General features: G+C 45.2%; 2 protein-coding genes across 3 annotated transcripts; one reads left to right on the forward strand and one right to left on the reverse strand.

The window, feature by feature from the left end:
• Nucleotides 1–1,541: 1,541 nt before the first annotated feature.
• Nucleotides 1,542–11,389, reverse strand: LOC118795678 (GMP synthase [glutamine-hydrolyzing]-like). Its single transcript, XM_036554335.1, has 16 exons — nt 11,248–11,389; nt 9,336–9,517; nt 8,705–8,819; nt 8,055–8,152; nt 7,639–7,742; nt 7,128–7,321; nt 6,315–6,480; nt 6,018–6,169; nt 5,604–5,777; nt 5,083–5,188; nt 4,506–4,621; nt 3,908–4,033; nt 3,433–3,548; nt 3,142–3,272; nt 2,803–2,975; nt 1,542–2,594 (listed from the first exon to the last, which is right to left on the reverse strand). The coding sequence occupies exons 1-16, from the start codon at nt 11,272–11,274 to the stop codon at nt 2,493–2,495; spliced, it is 2,082 nt and encodes a 693-aa protein (XP_036410228.1). The 5' UTR covers nt 11,275–11,389; the 3' UTR covers nt 1,542–2,492.
• A 1,506-nt stretch (nt 11,390–12,895) lies between these two features.
• LOC118795723 (acetyl-coenzyme A transporter 1-like) lies at nt 12,896–19,541 on the forward strand. 2 transcript variants are annotated; one of them, XM_036554417.1, is made up of 7 exons: nt 12,896–12,953; nt 13,912–14,665; nt 15,407–15,606; nt 15,929–16,113; nt 16,396–16,513; nt 17,168–17,383; nt 17,634–19,541. In XM_036554417.1, the coding sequence occupies exons 2-7, from the start codon at nt 13,921–13,923 to the stop codon at nt 17,796–17,798; spliced, it is 1,629 nt and encodes a 542-aa protein (XP_036410310.1). In that variant the 5' UTR covers nt 12,896–12,953; nt 13,912–13,920; the 3' UTR covers nt 17,799–19,541. The 2 variants fall into 2 exon arrangements, with proteins under 2 accessions (XP_036410310.1, XP_036410311.1); XM_036554418.1 differs by lacking the exon at nt 12,896–12,953 and adding an exon at nt 13,276–13,583.
• Nucleotides 19,542–20,784: the final 1,243 nt, after the last annotated feature.

The raw sequence follows: 20,784 nt of genomic DNA on the forward strand, positions 1-20,784 counted from the left end.
AAGGCTACAGTAAGATGCTTGTAAGGTTGGAGTTAAGCTCTAGGATGGCTGGAGTAGATATAAATAGGGATGGAAAAGGGCACTGGTCAGACTGGAGTATGGTGATGTTAAACCTGTAACCTGGTCGAGTAGGAGCAAGGTCCTTTTCAGGCTGGAGCAGAATGTTGGTAAGGTTGGAGTACATTACTGCACTGGAAAAAAGATATCAAACATAAAAATGTAGTACTACACACAGCCAGCTAGTGGAGTACACAAGATGCTCATATCAGCTTTCAACACCGTAAAGAAAACAAGCTTTCCGAAGCGTCAAAGCTCTGTTTACACTGCAGCTATGTTGCTGAACAAGGAAAAGAAAGACAGTAGTTTTCATTTACTTTTTTATTAAAGATTGTTTTTCATATTACAAAATTTCAATGTTTAAACAGCATGCAGTGCTACTGGGACACAGTCATGGGAAAAGCTTTGTTCCTTTAAACAGCATATTCTCACATGGAATAGTGGCATAAATTAAACTTTCAACTCAATGAAGCAAATTAACCCATCTAGTGAACTTGATCACCATTTACTGTTGGCCCATCTCCAACAACAATGCTATATGCTCAAGTGTACATAAAATATACACTGGGCAAAAATACTATGAACATGTCTTCTTTGCATTGTGTGCTTGGCTTTGTGATTAACGAAGACTTTGCAGTGGAAAGTACAAAGGCAATAAACACCAAGAGAAATTCATAGTGTCATGGTATAAAACTAGCCTACATCACATGTTCTTAAGGCCATGCGGCCATTTTCTCTAAACTCAGAACCACGCTGGCATTTCCTGCTCAAATTATCCTGAAAGATGACACAAACATTTCTGCTGCTGAGGCAACCACTTGGACAAAATATCACATTTGCATCTTGAATCAGGTTTGAAGAAATAACCGATTGAAGTTATTCTTTTGGCCATTTTTATACCTGCCGAGGCTTCCTGTTAGTGTTTTAGCCTTTTGATCTGTGAAGCCACAGTCTTGTTTTCGGTTTAATGTGGTTTGTGTCCCATTACATTAAGCTGTGAGATCCGTCAGGCACGCATCCAAAGTCTCCAAATATAAAAATAGGAATCTTCGTATTTCAGAAACGTCTTTTTTATTTTTCTCATTTTCCACTGAAGATGTTATACAGGTCCCACTGCACAAGTGCAGAAATTGAGGACAATCTCCTAAACACTTAAGGTACAAATGTATAATTGCACGTGGGTGTTCAGCAGATCAGAAGAGAGGCTGGCGTCGACTTCTGAGAAAATCCAGAAGATGGCAAACTTGCCAGAGCATCTGAGATGGACGTGCTAAAATGGGTGGCCTTCCACAGAGTATGACCCGCCCAGGAGAGAGCAACCGGAGGGTAAATCTCCCCTCTCCTCTCCTCACCCCACCTGCCTGGTGTGTAATGAAACACAAAGGCGGCCTGTGACACACAGGCATGCAAGTGTCACAACCAGCCTTCTGCATCCCCTCTATCCCCGCCCCCCCCCCCAAAACTCTTCACCTTTAACCTGGAAATACTCTCCCCTCCAGTACAGAACACTGCAAAGCAAGGGCGGAAAGCTGGTTGGAGAGAATGTGTGAAATGTAGCTCAGCTTACCCCACGGATTCCATGGGTAGGGATGATTTGAGTTTGGATATACACTGAAAGCACTTTCACCACCACGCTGCCATTTTTATATCACAAAATCAGTTACTGGAAAGTGGAAAAACACCGGCACTGTATCCACTCTCACAGGGCACAAGCTCCAGGATATGCCCCATTTTGTGCACAAACTACGGGGGAAATTCCATTCTGAGCACAAAATCTGGAATTTTTCGTTCACAACTCCCAAACCGTGCACTTTGGAATGTCCTCTACAGCCACAAGTTAAAGTAAAACTTACATTTTCTGATAACTGCAACCCCTGGCCTAATGTAAACAGCACCTTTCTGGGAATGCGTGAGATCCAAGACCTGGAGGTCATTAAGACCAGAAGTAACATCAATTTCCAATGTGAGCAGTTGGCAAAAAGTATTAAAATCACAACTGGCTCACATCTGTTCATTTACAGCTGCAACAGCCTTTACCTTTAAAACTGTTTCATGACAAGGTCCTGAAGCTAGGATGAATGCTGACAGCTCACTGAGAAAGAAGAATAAAATCAGGGTAAGTATGCACAAGGCAGAAAGCACTGGCACTTTGAGTCCTTTTGTCTGTTTGTAGGTCGCTGTATGCGCTTCTCCATGTGGATGCAACGAGTTCATATCTGACCTCACAGAGGATGTAGCAGTAGCCAAACATCCCAGATGCATGTTCACAAAATGGCAAAAAAAAAAAAAAATTGAAGAAAAAAAAAAAAAATTCAACCCCCACCAAGAAAACAAAGATGAGTGAAAGAAGCAGCTGCAGGTCTGAGTTGTGTGGGTCACAACCCTACCTGCCAACATTAGGCATTAGAGATGGTGGGGGACGGGGTAGGGGGTTGCTACTCCCACTCCGTGGTCCCTGGGGGCTTTGACGTCAAGTCAAACATCACCCGCGATATCCCAGGAACCTTCCTGATCTCAGTCACCATCTTCATCACCACCTGTCACAGACCACGGCATAGAAAAGGTTAACGCATACATTACCTTCCGAAATACAACCAACACGACTAATACTCCTTATTTTCTACTGACATAAGTATCCACATATAGGAGAAAATGCTGCATAAACCACCTGGGGTGACAGATCGAGAAACCTCCTTGCTGATATATCTATAGCTACACCCAGAGGGACCACTGGCCCTGACTCACCTCTTCAGGGATGTGGTTGCCAGGTGTGGCGGGAATGCCGGTCATGAAGTCGCTGGTGATGAAGGTCCGAATGACCACTGACCGCTGGCAGGAAGGCTGTTTCTGCAGGGAGTCCCGGTCAAAGTGCAGAGGGGTCAGGATGACTGGCATCTGGCTGATCTTACCAGAGTAACCTGAGGAGAGAAGCCTCATATTAACACATCAGCAACAGAATTACAACGCTAGTTCCTGGATTAATATAACAGTATTGGGATTTACACACAAGCGTAGAGACTGACAAACTGCGTATTGCTTCCAGCACACCCTCTATTAACACACCTGATCAATGCCAGACCTCACCTGATTCCTGCAATACAGAGTGGGCTACGAAATCTGCCTGTCTGAGCGTGCTCAGTACGCCCGTGGTCAGGAAGGTGGGCGTGATGTCGGTGGGAGGTTCCTTTACCTGAGGTCCAAATACGTACACCACTCTGAGGAAAGAGGGAGCAGCCATTAAAGAGGCAGAATGAAGCAACAACAGGACAGAAATTATACTTAAAGCATCAGACATGGCAGCATCAAAGAAAGTGAGTCAAATAGGTCCACTTGGTGGCTTGGGTTCAGAGGTCAGATGCCAGAGGTCAGCAGTACCTGTTAATGGTGTGGCACATGCGGGGGATGAGTCTGGCCAGGAACATCAGAGACTCCCAGTGGGGGGCCTCCTGGCTGGACAACCCGCACACGTAGCTGTAGGACCGACAGTCACCCTGCGGACAGAGAGGGAAACAGGCCCCTGCTCAAACACACACGCATAATATCAATAGAGCCACTGAGCAAAGATGTACCAACAGAGAGTATATGAAATAGATGAATTCAGTAAGTATTACTTTGTTTAATATCACAACCAGTCGTTTTTCTTGTGTACATTATCTAGATTACAAGCACACAAGTTATTACACACAGATATTTGAACATGGTCCAACACACAGCAATGAAAAGACTATCACTACTCCCCCCTGCTGGCTAAAATCAGGCTGAATTTCACCATTCCCAACCAATAAAAAGACAGGCGCAGAGAGCAGTAGATTCATCCCTATCCCTGTGACATGCCCTCCTCCCCTCTCACCTGCACCCCCACGGTTTTGATTGGCAGCAGGAAGGCGGAGAGTGAATGAAGGCTGGTGATGTTGATGAGCATCTCCTGCTCCTCCTCAGACACGCATGACTTCACCTTCTGCAGCAGAGCCTGGGGCTGGAACACACCACACAATGAGTTAAAGGGGCAGTGCGGTGCAGTGGTGAGAAGCAGGGCTCGTAACCGAAAGGTTGCTGGTTTGACTCCCCGCTGGAGCACTGCTGCTGTACCCTTGGGCAAGGCACTTAACCCAGAATTGCCTCAGTAAATATCTAGCTGTATAAAAGGATAACGTGTAAAAATTGTAACATATGTAATTCGCACTGGATAAGAGCATCTGCTAAATGTAATGTTAAGGATGGAAGAACTCGCCACGCAACCAGAAGTTTGCAGGTTCAGCTGCCACATGGGGCACCACGATTGTACCCTTAAGCTATGCCAGCTGACCTGGATGAGTCTGTAATTTACTGTTTTAAAAAAAAAAAAAACTCGCCAGCCAACAGTTGGTCCATGGGTCAGTGGGCTCCCAGCCCATGTTACAAATACAGGGACATTTGGGCCCTGAGCCAGCACGAACGGACCCTCTCACCTTTCTGACGCTGGCTGAGAAGTCTGCAATGATTTTCAGAATGTTGTTGGTCTCGGCAAAGTCTTTGCAGATGTATGGCTGGTCGGCACATATGACCCGGATGGCGAGGCCTGGACCTATGGGAAAACAGACAGTCCCTTAATCCCTCAGCGTCTGTCACACAAACACTGGCTCTGACACACATTCACAGAGAGATACTTCAGGGGAAGGATTCTGCTTTTAAAGAAATAATTGCAGCACTGCCTTTGAAATAATGAGCTCACCTTGTTTGTGTGCGACAACTGATCAAACATTGTAAAAATGAAAATATTTAACAGCTCAAACAGCTCATATTATCGTGGGAAATGGAGAACTGGAGCAGCAACTGGAAACTCTTTTGTACTGAAATGTTATGACGTGTAAGAAAAACATTAATCATCTCTGAAACACCACCATACAGTGGTGGTTGGTTAATGCACTCTAACCTGACAGGGCATCAACTCAACCAGCTCTGTAACATTTTTGGGGGTGTGATATAACACTGCTCTTACACCAGAGAGAAAGGCAGGGTATTTGAGCTCTGACAGCAGGGCCTCACCTGGAAAAGGGTGTCTAGAGACGATCTCCTCAGGGAGCCCCAGCTCTCGCCCCAGCGCCCGAACCTCATCCTTGTGGAAGTCTTTCAGCGGCTCAATTACTCTACCCTGCAGACAGGCAGCACAAAGCGTGAGGCAGATACCCATACACGCACGCGCACACACACACACACACACACACACACACAGACACACACATGCACACATATATTAGGGCTATGCTGTAGCAGGTAGTCAAGTAACTGGACCAATTATTCTACTAAAATGTTGCACAGGTTAATTGGACCAAAGGATCGAAAAGAACCAAGATTCTGGTCATCCTTTTAGTGGGTAACAACGAACACAGATGCATACAGACGCACAAAGATGTACACATAGACACGCACACAGACACACACATAGACATGCACACAGCCACACACGCGCACACACACAGAGACAGAGACTGAAAAGGAGACACACAGACAGCCACAGACACAGAGTAAAGGCCAGGATGCTCTGGAGCAATGAGCTCTGCCCGTACTTGGTCGCGCAGCCGGCGGATGAGCTCTGTATCATTGTGGTGCGTCTTGATGACCTCGGCCTTGCCGCTGGCCATGAGCGAGGCACTCTCGATCAGATCCGGCCTCAGCGTGCCCTGAGCCAGGTACACATCCTCTGGCTTCAGGTCCATCTCGTCCATCACCTCGTTGGCCACCTGCCGTGATCAATAATATCAGTAATACCTCTAGCTAAACTCCACTCACCCACATATCCATCATTCTGCCAGTTCATCTGGTAATGCGGCAGAGATTCCTCTGAGTGTGTGATGTGTACATTACCTGTATACCCTCACTGCTGCCACTCAACCATCCCGCAACCTAAACACAATCCCACATGGTACAGTCATCAGGTTGAAATCGCCAGGTGACTCTGACAGCGCCGCAGGTGCACGCACCTTGACAAAAGTGTCTCCGATGATCTTCCTCTTCTCCTCGGGATTGGTCGTCGTGTTCAGCGTTTTGCTGATGCGTTTCCTGGGGGTCTTGTCCTCCTCAGAGATGGGCAGGGTCGTCGTTCCATTATAGAACGTGTGCGCCGCGTTCACGACTGGAGACGGAGAGAGGGGAGGTACAGGGGGAGCAGAAAGGAGAGCGAGAAAGGGATGCAGAAAGAACAGTGAGAGGGAACACTGACACACACCGAACTGTAAGGAAGACCGGCAGGCGGAGACCGGGTGGCAGACGAGGGTTACCCTTGACTTTGATGCCCAGCTTGGTCAGGGCCTCCTCCACGCTCTGGCTCTCCCTCTTCCTCATGAAGCCGTTGTCGATGTGGACGGCGATGACGTGTTCTGGGGACAGGGCCTTGTTCAGCAGGGCCGTGCACACAGTGGAGTCCACCCCACCGCTAAGCAGCACCTGCATGGAGAACATGAAGTGATCACACAGCTACCGGTGAAACGGATGCCAGGAATTCAATGGATTATACAACAGTCAGTCAGATAGATATTCACGACAGTCAGTGTGTTTTCCAGGAGCATCTTAATCACTTTTGCCTGGGACCACAGAATACATGCTCCAGTTATTCCCCAATTGGCCCTGAGCTGACTTGTTTTTCACATGAAAAATGTGCTATAAAACAAAATCAATTTTGATTGACTGAACACATAATTAGGAGACTGAATTGAATTGAATTTTTATTTTAAGAACAAACAAAGCAACCCGAGTACAAAACAAAAACACGTCACAGAAGGACAATGAAACACAATGAAATATGCCAAGTCAAGCATGCTGGATCTGGACAAATCTCTCCACTCCTCAATGTATTTTCTTCTGTGCATATTCTTTAACGCACAGAAACCATTATTCTTAAATTAATGGGAACTAAATTATTGTAACTGTCTGAAGCTGTTAGTAAAATGGGCAGCTGGTTTCACCACAATCTAGCCACATTACTTGGTGACAAAGTCTGAAATGGATTTGGTCTCTCAAGCACGTGAATGATAAGCAGTCTGGCGATAGTGTTGAGCCAGATTCGGGGCGGTACTGAAGCTCTGCGTTCTCACCAGGACTTTGGACTTGCCCACCCTCTCCTGGATGTCGCGGATGCAGGCCTGCTGCCGGTTCTGGACGGTGAAGCTGCCGGCGCAGCCAGCGATGTCGAACAGGAAGTTCCGCAGCATGTCCATTCCCCGCTCGGTCAGGTCCACCTCCGGGTGGAACTGTGTTCCGTACAGCTTCTTCTGCTCATGGGCGATGCCTGAGACAACACGCCCAGCGAAGCAGTAATCACAACACTGACCTGAGGGTTGTGGGATCACGGCCCAGATGGGACACTGCTGTTGTACCCTTGAGCTTCTACACCAAAATTGGAAGTTCACAGAAAATATTTTTGATTCACAAAATATAGGATCACAGAATGTAGAAATCACTAAAACTGAAACTGTTACTGCACATAATAGATGTATCAAATGACAACAGTGAAGTTGTTTGGGTACTCCGAAGGATATGAATGTAACTGTACAATGACAAGAAATCGGCAGTTGGCTGGTTGCTCCCTCTTGTTCCCACCCTCACCTGCTATGATGCTCCCAGACTGGGCCACCACCTTGAACCCATCGGCCACCTTGTCCACGCTGTCACCATGTGTAAGCAGCACCCGCTCCTCCTTCTGGAGACCCCTGCAAGACACACACAGACAGGTAGTTATCAGCAGGAGTAAACAGTTAGCATTAAGAGATAGAAGCTCAGCAGGGTGACAAAAACAAAGTCCATAACGTAAGCTCTTGAGGTCACAATCTCTACTTCTTCCTAAATTCCATTAGCAAATGAGTCAAAACTCGAAAGCTTTATTTGTTAAAGTTGAATGTATAATATTAAACTGATAACACTTTCTGATAATTACAGATAGTATCAAACCAATAACATTTTCTGATAATTCAACACTCTGAATAGGAACCACTGATCCACCATCTTGTACTTCATAGACCTACCTGAAAAGGGAACAGGACGTGTCCAGGCCAATATTGAATACCCCATCTTCTCTTACACTCTTCCTATGAACAGTTCCTCCAAAAACTTTATTCATCATCTGCAAGGAATTCAGGACAGACAAAAATGTTCAAAAAGCCAATGTAAAGGTGGTCATGGTGCTGGGATCCAGATCAGAGGGCCATGTGTCTGAATCCTAGATTAGGCACTTCACCCAATTCCTCCAGCAAAAATAGGTTCAGAGAACATGGATTTAGAGAGTACATGGAAGATGAAAGATCTTGATAAGATTTCACGCTGGTCTTTCAGGTGTACATTAGAAATGAGTGATGAAATACATGAGACATGTTTCAGCCTGTTTCATATCTTATGCTGATTTCTGTGGTATGAGCTCGTCACATGGCCTAAGGGCCCCTAATCCATTTCATTTAATACTGACTGCCAAGCTGACAGGCAGTAAGCACCATTGTTAAAGACTCATTTTTAAACCCACCTGGGGGGTGAACCCAAAACCTGCTGGGGCCACTGACCCTGTCAGTGACCACCTGAAGGTGAAACCAAACCCTGCAGGAGCAAAAGACCTGAGGTACCAGACTCATACAGTGAACGCTGCGTAATAAACTCTGCATTTTAAAGGGGTTTCCCCTCTCACCTGCATTCCATAGCAGATCCCCAGCACTGGCACCCCCATGGTGAAAATGGCGGGGTCGAACCATGGAGCGTCCTCTGCATACACCGAGCTCGGCCCCCCAGAGATGATGATAGCCCTAAAAAAGGGTGGTGACAGTGTAGCATAGTACTTAAGGAGCAGGACTTGTGACCAGGAGCTTGCAGGTTCAGACACTTCAGGAACTGCTGTTGCATGGTTGAGCAAGCTATTTACCCTCAAGTGCTATACAAATGGATATGTCATATGCAAGCTGTGTGTGCCTTTTCTGTAAGTGTGTTATTATTATTTATTAATGCTGGTCACAGAGGAACCGACAGCACTTGACCCAGCTCCACTGCCCACCTGCAAACGGGTTCCTTTTAATGTTCTCACCCAAACAGGACTTGTGACGTTATGTGCGGAGAAACAGTAATAGGAGAAACAGAGTAAGTTTTTGCCGTGATTTCAAACCCAAACATGCTGCATCTGTAAAGACAGGAACTGTGCTTCTCCAAAGCTGTTGCTCTCAGTACCTCAACAGTGAGGGCTCCTCTGCCTGCCAAAAGTTCAAAAATCTGCCAATAATAATTTTCACCAGCAATATAACCACAAAGCGGACGCTGCAGCCTCTCACCGGAAACCCTGCTCCTTGATGGTGAACGCTGGCGTCTCCAGCGGCAGCACCTCGGACCGCACGAGCAGCTCTCTCACGCGCCGGTCGATCACCTTCCCGTACTGAGCCCCGGCGTCCAGGATGACCACCGCGTCTTCGTCGTGGCACGAGCCATTCTTGGCTTCTCCGGCTATGTCCGGCTGCTTCTCAAACAAGAACGCCACAACAACAAACATGAGTCATTTGAGCCACATTACTTTAACAGGTAGTCCCACAGACATTCGCAGTTTCCTTTGGCCAAGACAGTCGGAACGCAACAATGACAAACAGACTTTGTTCAAGTCCCTTGAACTCAGACCTGTTCCTGTTTTTTTGTGGTGTGAAACAGGCTGCTGTTGAAGGACAGTCTGAGACACCACCAGCATCTCTTTTAATAATGACTGTGAAGCAGCTTTTGCTTTATGACTCACCAGATAGATGAACCTACAACGAATTGGGTCAGGGAGCACACTAAGGCCCCTCAAACACGTTACAAACACACCATACATAATGATAATCACACACAATGAAATTAAGCACCGTGACAAGAGGCTTTGTCATTCATAATCGCCCCTAAAGGCTGGAAACAATATTTGGTGGCAGGTTTTAAAGCAAGAGCATTCATCTGTCTTGGTGAGAGTCCAAAACCATCTGGCAAGCTTCCCACATGCTCAAATAGTGTGCGGTTTCCTGAATAAACAACTCATTAGCGTCCTTCTACGAATTAGGGTGTACATTAAGTGAGATTAATCTATTTTTACGATTGCCGAGCTACCGATGAAATGATTTACGCACAGCTATGTGAATGCCACTTTGGAAGCATGACACTGACTAAAGTTAGCTGGCTGGCTAGCTACACCCCAACAGAAACACACACACTTAAGATGTGTTTTGTGACACTGAATTGTCATTTGCTGACTGTATTTGCAGCTACTGATTTCTGTCATGCCGATGTTATTGCGAGACGTGTGCCCTCCCAATGTTGAGCTGGTAATTCGCTAGCGTTAGCTATTTGATTTCAGTGTTGTTTTCACCCCTGCACTGCCTTCGCACGTGGCGTGAGATTTTCATTTCCGGCACGTAGAAACAAGCCATTCGGTAACGCACAACGCAGTTCAAAAATCCCTGAACTGCACAAATTACAGTTTAAATTGACATTGATATTAATCATTCGGGATACAAACATTAAAATCAGGGAAGTCGAAAATGTTGCCATTGCCATTAGCTAGCTCCCATGCTTTGCGAATTCTTAGCTTGCTGCTAACTAGCTCGCCAGTTAATTAGGCATGTGAAACTGAGTAGCCGGAAAGCAACGTTGATTGTCAAGAGTTATCGGCATACGTAGCCAGCATGGAAAGAACATAGCAACTGTACGCAACGCAACTCATCAACGCTGTAAATGTACAGACACATCTGTGAAACTGGATATTATCATGGCAAAAATCAGCAGTCCTTGTGTCAACCCCTCTGGATAAGATGCTGCCGGGATCAAAGAGACAAGAGCTCAGACAGGAGTGTCATGTTCCACGCGGCTTGAGCCAGCAGTATATAGTCTTTAGCCACTGCCAGCCATCTAGGTAGCTAGCAAGCTAACTAGTCGGTGTGTGGCTTGTTAGCTAACGTTACCTTGAGTGCAAGCAAGGGAGCATACTTGCAAACCTCTACAATTCACATACATCATGACAGAAATGAATGTAAACTTGGCAGCCCACACACCTAAACCCTCTTCAACTGAATATGCTGTATGTTTACTGAACAGACAGTTTCCAAGCGATAAACACAGGCACGAGAGTTGTGTTCCCACATGGGAGACCCTTCAACGGCGTCACTGTGGAGCGCTATTTCTCTTAGCTAGCAATCGGCGAGTTTCGGAGTCTCGGCGCGGCATGCTAACCTTAACGTCTCCATTGCGCAGAGCCATGCGTGGCTAAAGCTAAACTGCGATCTTCAGCTTCGCGATTCACAGATAAGAAGTTGGGTACAGGTTTCGCGCGCCGACCACAAGTCGCGAATGCGAGCTTTGCAGCAGCAGATAGCAGCTCAATCCCAGAATGCCGTGTCCGCGTTGCTTCCCACCCCCACCCCCCTATACACGATCTCTCCGCCCATAGCGAAGTAGCCCTGGGCATCTTATCTCATGTTGTGACTTCAGTGCCAGACCACTTTGTATTTTACCCCAGGGATTTCATTGTTTGCATTAGTACATTATTAAAGAGCGCAGCAGCGGTGTCTCACCTGAGCGTTGAACTCGCAACCCTCAAGGTGCAGACCCACCACTGCTACCATGAGTTACACAGGTCTCCTGCGTCTACAGATCAGTCAAATATGAAGAGTAAAACAGTAAATGTTTGAGGCTGCAGTTACATTCAGAATAGACAGCAAATTTAGAGTTATTGTGGAAGGTTGCCGTTCACCCAGCCAGTCAAGCGTGGGTTAAGTATGAGTTGTTCTCATGTCGAAAGTTAAGGGTTTTACAGCTGCCAATATCACCCCAGCACCAACTGAAACCAGCCCTACTGGAATAAACAGGTAGTCGAAACGGTCTTTAAAGGAACACAATTAAAGCCTGTGCTGTTTTATGCCTTGTGACCATTAATACAAACTCTCTGCAAGAAAGGTTCAGACTATGTGGGTGGATGCAGTCATCAACACCACCAACCATCAATATCAGGAATTATTTTAACATTCATTTAAATACAACTAGAAAAAAACAGTTTATGTTACCATAGCCCTGGGGTATGGTATTGGTCTTTTATAAATATTAAAAAAAAAAAAAAAAACAGCATGCCTTGACTTTGCAAATGTTCCTTTCGAATTAAAAAATAAAAATGGTTGTACAAAAAGCTTTGCAGTAGTCCAAACAGAAAGTGAAGCATGAGGTGCTCTAATTTGACATAATTCACAATGTTTGCATTGTAAATCAACCAAATTTAAGAGTTATGACCAAAGGGGAGGTCTGTTTTTAACGTTACCTTCCTTACAGAAACACTACTCATCTGAAGAATTCTGATGCAATAATAAACATTATGTTGCTAGAGTCTCTGGAGACAGGCGCACAGTCGCATAAGTTATTAGCTCTTACCTGAATTATATGACCAAACAAATCAAGCCTGATGGAACATTCTGCTAATTTCCTAGCTTTGATTATATTATGAATGTGACATATACATGACTGCAATGTTTTAAAGGTGAACATCTGCCGAACGCCGACGCGTAAACGTTTTGGAGTGAGCGTGGCAATTAACAGCTGTCATACAGGACTTTTTTCTGTGCTCAAATTTAATTATTTTGGGATATCCCCTATGTCACACCCAGTCATAATGCAGAACAAACAGACTTAACTTATTGCCCTAGAGAATATAAATTACAGTGCTGGGACTCTCTCTATTCCATGTTAATGTAACCGCTCGCATACAATTGCGACTGCCTGAAATCTAGAACCACTTGCTTCAGGTGGAGGTCGCTATGCTGTAATGTGGAACTGAAATTAGCAGCATTTTTGACACGTCAACGGGTCCATGCGGAAGTTTTTTAGTGTAACACCACGACAGGCTTGTTGGCTTGGCTTGCAGCCGAGCCTAAGCACCGGTATTTGTCAAAGTAAGCTAACGTTAGCTAGTGTAAATCTACGTACCAAGCCACCACTGGCAGCTCAGGGAATGTGCCTTATGTGTTTGTAATTGACTAGAATCTGATCTTTTAAAATCACTCTCTGTAACTGTGTGTTAGACACGTTGGTAGCAATCCATTCACTTTCTTTCTCGTTCTAATGGTATTGTAGCTTGCTACCTAGCTACAGTCTGGATGAATCATTGTGAGGCATCCCATGTCTGATAACTAATCGTATTAGCAATTCTGTTCTTGCTTAGCTGGTGATTTGTTTTATTTTCATTATTTTTGCCTTTGGTCGTATAGAATTAATTTTGTGCTATTTTATCTAGCTAGCCTGCGCGTTAGCAAGACCAGAACACAGCTAGTTCGTATAGCTAATGGTACATGTCTCCGCATAGGTTGTCAGTGTTAATCAGGTACTTGTCAAATAATAATCAGCTAGCTAACGTTCCCTAACGCTAGGTATGATTCGTTTTGATTTCTTTCAATCGTTAAAATGTTAGAGGCCATGTATTTTCTGTCGTAAGTAAGCAACCGCGGTTAGTGTTGAGATCTTCTGAAGGGGGGTGTCTAGTGTGGGGGTGACATGTGATTCCGTGGGCTCTTGGAGGCATCAAGGTGATGTACCATGTTTAAACAGACACATATTATCTGTGAAAAGATAATATCCTCAGTTGGATCCTGTTGAGGTCTCCAGTAAGCTAGGGAGAAAATGACCTCTAAGATCTGCCGTTATTGGTCTTAGCAAGTGGCATCATTAATTATGATGATGTTGGTGATAATGATGGGTATACCAAGGAGGTTTATCTTTAAACCAGTAAACTTCCTTGGTAAGATTCATGGTCGCTAACATTTGTGGCATTTCCAGGCATTGTCATCTACAACAAGGTAAACGGACTGTGTATATTTTTAAGGCTCCTGAAAAGCCTGTCTTATTGGTGTTTAGGGAATCGCCATGGAATTGTCGGATTCAGTGGGACACGGGAATGGAAGGAGGCGGAGGCCCGTGGTTTCAGCGGACAGGAGAGACGGCGAGGGCGTTACCCGCTCCGACTCGGAAGCGGAGGAAGAGCCTTTGCTGCAGGGGTCGGATGCAGATGACGGTCACCCCGCAGTACGCCGGGGCATCAGGGGGGAGCTGGGGGACGTGTCCCTGCTGCTCTTCCTCTATGTGTTACAGGGAATACCCTTGGGGCTAGCGGGGAGCATACCTCTGATCATGCAGAGCAAGAACGTCAGCTACAAAGACCAGGCCTACTTCAGCCTGGTGTTCTGGCCCTTCAGCCTCAAGCTGCTGTGGGCGCCCCTGGTGGACGCCTTGTATCTCCAGCGGTTCGGGCGCAGGAAGTCGTGGCTGGTCCCGACCCAGTACTTCCTGGGCCTCTTCATGCTGTACCTGTCGGCCACGGTGGACTCGCTGCTGGAGGGCGACGGGCGAAAGGGCCCAGACGTTCTCGCCATCACGGCCCTCTTCTTCGCGCTGTCCTTCCTGGCCGCCACGCAAGACATCGCGGTGGACGGCTGGGCGCTGACCATGCTGTCCCGGGAGAACGTGGGCTACGCCTCCACCTGCAACTCGGTGGGCCAGACGGCGGGCTACTTCCTGGGCAACGTGCTGTTCCTGGCCCTTGAGTCGGCCGACTTCTGCAACAAGTATCTGCGGTTCGAACCCAAGGACACAGGCATCGTCACCCTCTCAGGTATGCCAGTTTGACACAGACACACACACAACCACACCCCCGTAACAGGGAGACATCTGCTGCAGTTTTCAGCACACAGTCCTCACTGTCCATATGGCACAACAAGAGGTATGATTAGCTTGATGAGCTGAAGACCTTCACAAGACACACGTGCAGAGGAAAGTGTTCCCTGTGATTGTGCGTCGATCTTAATGTGAAGACTCTTGAGCCTATGAAATACATGCATTTGCAATACCATCAGTGTTTAATTTAAATTATTTAGGTTCAGCTCAATCCAGAACATCAGCTACATGCCTAATAGTTTGACCCACAGGCAGTATCGATGAGTTCTGAGATTTAACTCAGAGAGACAGAAGCCAATTGTAAATGGACCTGTTAAGAATTGCATTTTAATGCTTCGTTTAAATCAGCCTTTTGAAAGCCATTTCATTTTGTACGTGGTTGGTACTGTAAGTCTAAACAAGTTCTTTCCATGGGTTTCATTTTCTAATGTGCGTTGAGTTATTCCAGGGAAAATACACCTACAAATAGATCAATGTAGTCTAACAATGGTAGAATCTTGGAGCGCCCATTTCTCAGAGGAATACCTTCGGTGCTGTTTAATCTTTTTTTGCCAAATAATTGCAAACAACGCTGTCACATAAAACGAAACTGCTGATTTTTATAATGTATAAATAAACCAAATAAAATCTAGCTGATTTATAAATAAAATCTGACTGATTTTTTCCACTGTGCTCTCAGATTTCCTGTTTTTCTGGGCGGTTGTGTTCATGGTGACTACCTCGCTGGTCGCTGTCCTCAAAAAGGAGGACGTGACGCAGCCAGCAGGACAGAGGTTAAGGGAGGAGACTCAGGGGGTCCAGGAGACCTACAGGCTGCTTCTCTCCATCATCAGAATGCCAGCTGTCCTCACCTTCTGCTGCCTTCTGCTCACTGCCAAGGTAAGAGCTACTTACCTCTTTTATGATGTAACGAACACCCTCCGTAAGTTTCTGCCCATCGCCAAAGTAAAAGCTCCTTACCTCCTTTATGATGTAACAAACACCCCTCGCAAATTTCTGCTCACTCCATAGGAAAGAGCTGCCTGCTCTCTTCATGATGTAACAAGCACCCATAAATTTGGCTTGGATTTGCAGATCTCCACATAACATAAGAAGCTTTATGTTTATGTCTATGAGTTTTGTCATGTATGAAAAAACGAGTATTGAAAACATTGATTTCCAGTCCTTTTTATTTTTATTTTGTGTGTATGCGTGTGTGCAGATGGGCTTCTCAGCAGCGGATGCAGTGACGGGGCTGAAGCTGGTGGAGGCAGGTGTGCCCAAAGAGAGGTTGGCACTGCTGGCGGTACCAATGGTACCCCTTCAGATCCTGCTGCCCCTTATTATCAGCAAGTACACCGCTGGGCCCCGTCCCCTTGACATATTCTACAAGGCCTTCCCCTTCAGGTGAGGAAGAAGGGTTAAGAAGGAGGAGAAGGAGAGGGAGAAGCAAGGGAGAGAGGGAGGGGTAAAGAAAGAGGGTGGAGAGAAGAAAGGCTTAGGAAGGATAGGGGGAGAGGGAGGGAGAGAGGGAGAGATAAGGTCGAGAGAAGCAAGGGTAAAAAGAGGATGGGGAGGGAAGGAGGGAGAGTAAAAAGGTAGAGAGAAGCAACGGAGAGTGAGGGTAGGGGGAGGGAGTGAGAAAGTGGACTCCAGACTATCTGGCCATTTTTTCCCATTTCCTCGCAGGTTGCTGATGGGGCTGGTGTACGCTCTGCTGGTGTGGTGGACCCCCAGAGTGAGGCAGGAAGGGGGCTTCCCCATATACTACTATGCTGTGGTTCTGCTATGCTATGCTGTCCATCAGGTAAGTTCCTACACTGCCTCTGTGTCCTGTATTATGAATGGGGGGCCAAGAACATACTTGTTCTTATTTTTACCATCCAATGGTGATTTCTAAACACCCAGTCAGCCCATATGGTGCTTACTAGACACATGCTACGACTATAGAAATTGATTGAAAATCTCATCACAGATATATATTAAAATTATGAAAGTGCCACAGGGATCTGCACCTTTGCATACATATCCCCCCACCCCATAACATATGGCTTCTGATATTAGATGGTAGCACCATAGTTTTTTCAGCTGTAAATAATTAGCATATCACCAAAAACATCTCATAAATCAGTGGACCAATTCAAGCAAAAGGTGGTATGCATCATTGGTGTTCTGTAAGACACAAGAGTTGTTAAATTCAAATATTTTCCTGGTTTGTAATTACAAACCAGGAAAATATTTAACAGCTCAGAACTGAATAAACACTATGTATAACTATGTATGACAGACAACTGTGTACTTAATCCCTCCTCTGCAGTGAATGGTAGCGCATTGAGCAATATATTTACTTTATGATCTCAAGGTCACCAGTTCATGTTCCTCCGAGGGATATGTTGAATTCTAAATGTTTTCAAATGTGACTTAAAGCCAGTAATGACAAAGGGCAACAATCCTCCAACAGGTGGCGCTGTACAGTATGTACGTGGCTACAATGGCTTTCCACGCCAAGGTCAGTGACCCAGTGATTGGGGGTACGTACATGACCCTGCTGAACACCGTGACCAACCTGGGGGGGAACTGGCCCTCCACGCTGGCACTGTGGCTGGTGGACCCACTCACCACAAAGGAGTGCCAGGGGCCTGCTGGACAGAGCTGTGGAACACCAGGGGAGGTCGAGGTGTGTGTGTGTGTATCTCTGTTCCTGCATGTGTGTCTGGATCTGTATTTTTATGTGTGAAAGCTCAGACTATCATTTGGTATTTGTCATTAAGAACCCATGTCCAGTCTCCAAACCACAATTTGTCTCTGTTTTGCCACATCTCAAGGACTAATTAGAAAAGTGAGATTTTTTTTTTAAATAAAAAATTTCTCTCTCTCTCTTTCTTTCTCTTTCTTCCCCTCCCCCTCTCTCTTGCCCTGCTCCTCAGCTGTGCTCTCAGGAGGGCGGTGTGTGCGTGACCTCTCTGGATGGTTATTACGTGGAGTCAGTGGTGTGTGTTCTGATCGGCTTCGGCTGGTGGTTCTGGTTGGGGAAGAAGATGAAAAGCCTGCAGGAGGAGAGTCCCTCTGCTTGGAAGTGCCGGACAGCTTAGTGACCCCCTGTCCTTTGACCTCTCCTCCTTCTCTCTCCTCTCCCCTTCCCCCTACCCCTTTTTTCCTACGTGAAGGCTTTAATAATGCTGCTGGACAGTAAGCTCACGAGGACTGTCTCTCAGGAAGGGAAAGGGTTAAATCCGCCTGATGTTACCACGTCTTCACCTTCGCCTGTCTTACTGTTTTTGCAATCATTGACTGGAAACCGTAGATGGGAAAGGCTCCCATTCCTCTTAGCACAGATACTCTACTCCCCACAGACCCTCTGCTCTTAGCACAGATACTCTACTCCCCACACAGACACTCTGCTCTTAGTACAGATACTTTACTCCCCACATAGACCCTCTGCTGTTAGCACAGATACTCTACTCCCCACACAGACACTCTGCTCTTAGCACAGATACTCTACTCCCCACATAGACCCTCTGCTCTTAGCACAGATACTCTATTCCCCACACAGACGCTCTACTCTTAGCACAGACACTCTACTCCCCACACAGATACTCTTCTCTGTATAGACGCTCTCTCAGACTCTCCTCCCACTTTATGAGCTGGAAAAGTTCCTTTAATTTTTGTACACAGTGTATTCCACTGCTTGGGTGGAGAGCATTTCTCATGTGCCACAAATGAAATATGTTAAGAATAATGTCTATATTCAAAAACACAGAAGAGGCTAGTTTGATCAGTGTTAAGTGTGCCTTTGAAAAAGAAGGAAATGAATATCTGTGCTGCTCTAATTTGACACTATACCAGTTTAAGGATACCTGCTGTTTTGTTAAATTTTTAATGGAAGTAGCCATATTGTTGTAGGGTTTAATTGAATCTGATTTTGCTTTTTAGATCTATTTTGTGGTTCACGGTGCTCTTTGAATACGAGCTGAAAGGGAAACGTGTCTTTGAGCTTTTTGGCACATTTACATTCAGGCATTTGGATTTTGTGCCGAATATCAGAACTTTTTTTTCACTTTCTGTAATTATCATCAAAGATTTAAATCAGACTTGAATTTACTTTTTTTGGTGTTTTTATTATGGTTTAAATGAATTGTAACTGGGGTATTATTCGGTTCCAGGGATGTTAGTTCCCATAATACCATAATACCTTGGAGTAAGTGCTTCTTCAGTACAGGACAGAAAAGAATAACAACTCATAGCTTTGTTTTATCATTGCAGAAGTGCAGACGACAAGTCAAACTGAGTGTAGGAGTTTGCTCATTTGTATCAAAGAGTGAAGGACACACGCCCCCCTCCTCAAATGTGTATGAAACCCCTGATTTAAGGAAGTAAGACTGAGTAACTAAAGATGACAATACATTGAATGGAAGTGTTTGACTGTATGGTTCACCACTGAACGCAGAGGAAGGGGGTGTGTGGTCATGGGACTTAACAAAGGTGCACTTGTACAGATTACCTGATTGGTCAGAATTCCTGCTTGATTTGCTTCAAAGTCACCCTGAATAGACCAACGGTATGTACGCAGCACTTCAGAATTAATGCTGCTGTTATCATGGGTTAAACATTACATTAAAATTGTAAGGACGGGATGCTGTCTGAGTCCAAAACGCATTAAGTGAGAGACAGCTCCTCTGATGCAGTAGATTTATTTAAATGTCTAAAGTGGTATAGAGTATCAAAGTCGCGTGCCTTTGGGAATCGTGTCAGGTGACCTTGTCCTTGGAAAGAAATGGCAGCTGTTACTTAGGAGCAATACTGAGACTGATCTGTATATATTACACTACATTATGAATCAGCACTAAAGAAGATTCTATACTATGTCAAAGATGTACAGCAGGATCACAAAGATTTAATAATTGTACTGTAATGTAATTAAAATATACTAAAAAGATGAATGTTTCTGCTGTCTGTTAATCTCTGTGACAGTGTTGATTCACTGCAGTGTTCATGATAAGTCTCTTACCATTTAAAGTGCAATTTCACTATAAATTGAAAATTTGATATGCTGTTTTGTATATGGCTAGTTAATATAGTGTACAGTGTAATGTAGTTACTATGTTGCTGTAGTAAATTGTGGCATTAATTTATATACTTCCTTTGTGAAAACATTGTCTTGCTTCTGAATATCAGTTTCTTGCAAATGTTAAGTAAAGGAGAGCATATTCAATTTTAGAGTTTTAGTGATGTTACACTTTAACAATATTGTTACTCTGCATTGAAAAGTATGTGCAGGAAACAACTTTTAAATAAATGAGACACATTCTTCCAGAGTAAACCACTCAGTCCACCCCATTTACAGTGGAGTCACTCTAAACCCCACAGCAGCCAAACATGTATGTACAATAAAATCTACTTTTTAAATTAAATATTCCAGGGGACATGAAATTAAGAGGCTGCTTTTTTCAGCTTGTTTTCAACCGGCCTTGTCAGTGTGTATGACCCTCAAGAGGGCGCTGTTGGACAAGATAAGAGATTTTCAGGCGGCTCCTTTTAGCAGAGAGCTGAAGAGTCATTTCTGTAGAGAGCAGTATTTTGCCATAAAGAGAGTGAAATGACATGTCCCTCAACTAAAGTGACATCTTGCTACTTGGTCTGAATTAGCAACTACAGAGTGTCTCTTCCTTTTCAATATTTCAGTATTTCTATCAGCCAAATGTAACCATTAGAGGGCTTTTTTCCATCCAAAGAGAGAGAAAAAAGCAAAAAGGCCCAGATGAAAAGCCTAGAGCAAGGAAGGGGGAGAGACAGTGAAATTTAAGAACTCAAACCCCTCCACCTGGGAAAAACACTATATCAGAGGGGCGCCCCTGTCACTGCCAGAAAGAAAGTGGTTTTCCTTTCCCCTGCAGAGGCTTACAAGGAGTGATTGCCTGATCATGTCTGGGTTTTGCGCTGGTAATTATATGTTGTCATCTCTTTTTGTTAACCGACACGGAGATGCAAACATGCGATAGCTGCAGACTCTCTCGAAAGACGGCCTTTGTTTGAAACGTGAGCCTGTTCCCACGAACAGAGCGGAGCAGACACCCATGA

The sequence above is a fragment of the Megalops cyprinoides genome, chromosome 20, assembly GCF_013368585.1.
Source record: "Megalops cyprinoides isolate fMegCyp1 chromosome 20, fMegCyp1.pri, whole genome shotgun sequence".
Lineage (NCBI taxonomy): Eukaryota > Metazoa > Chordata > Actinopteri > Elopiformes > Megalopidae > Megalops > Megalops cyprinoides.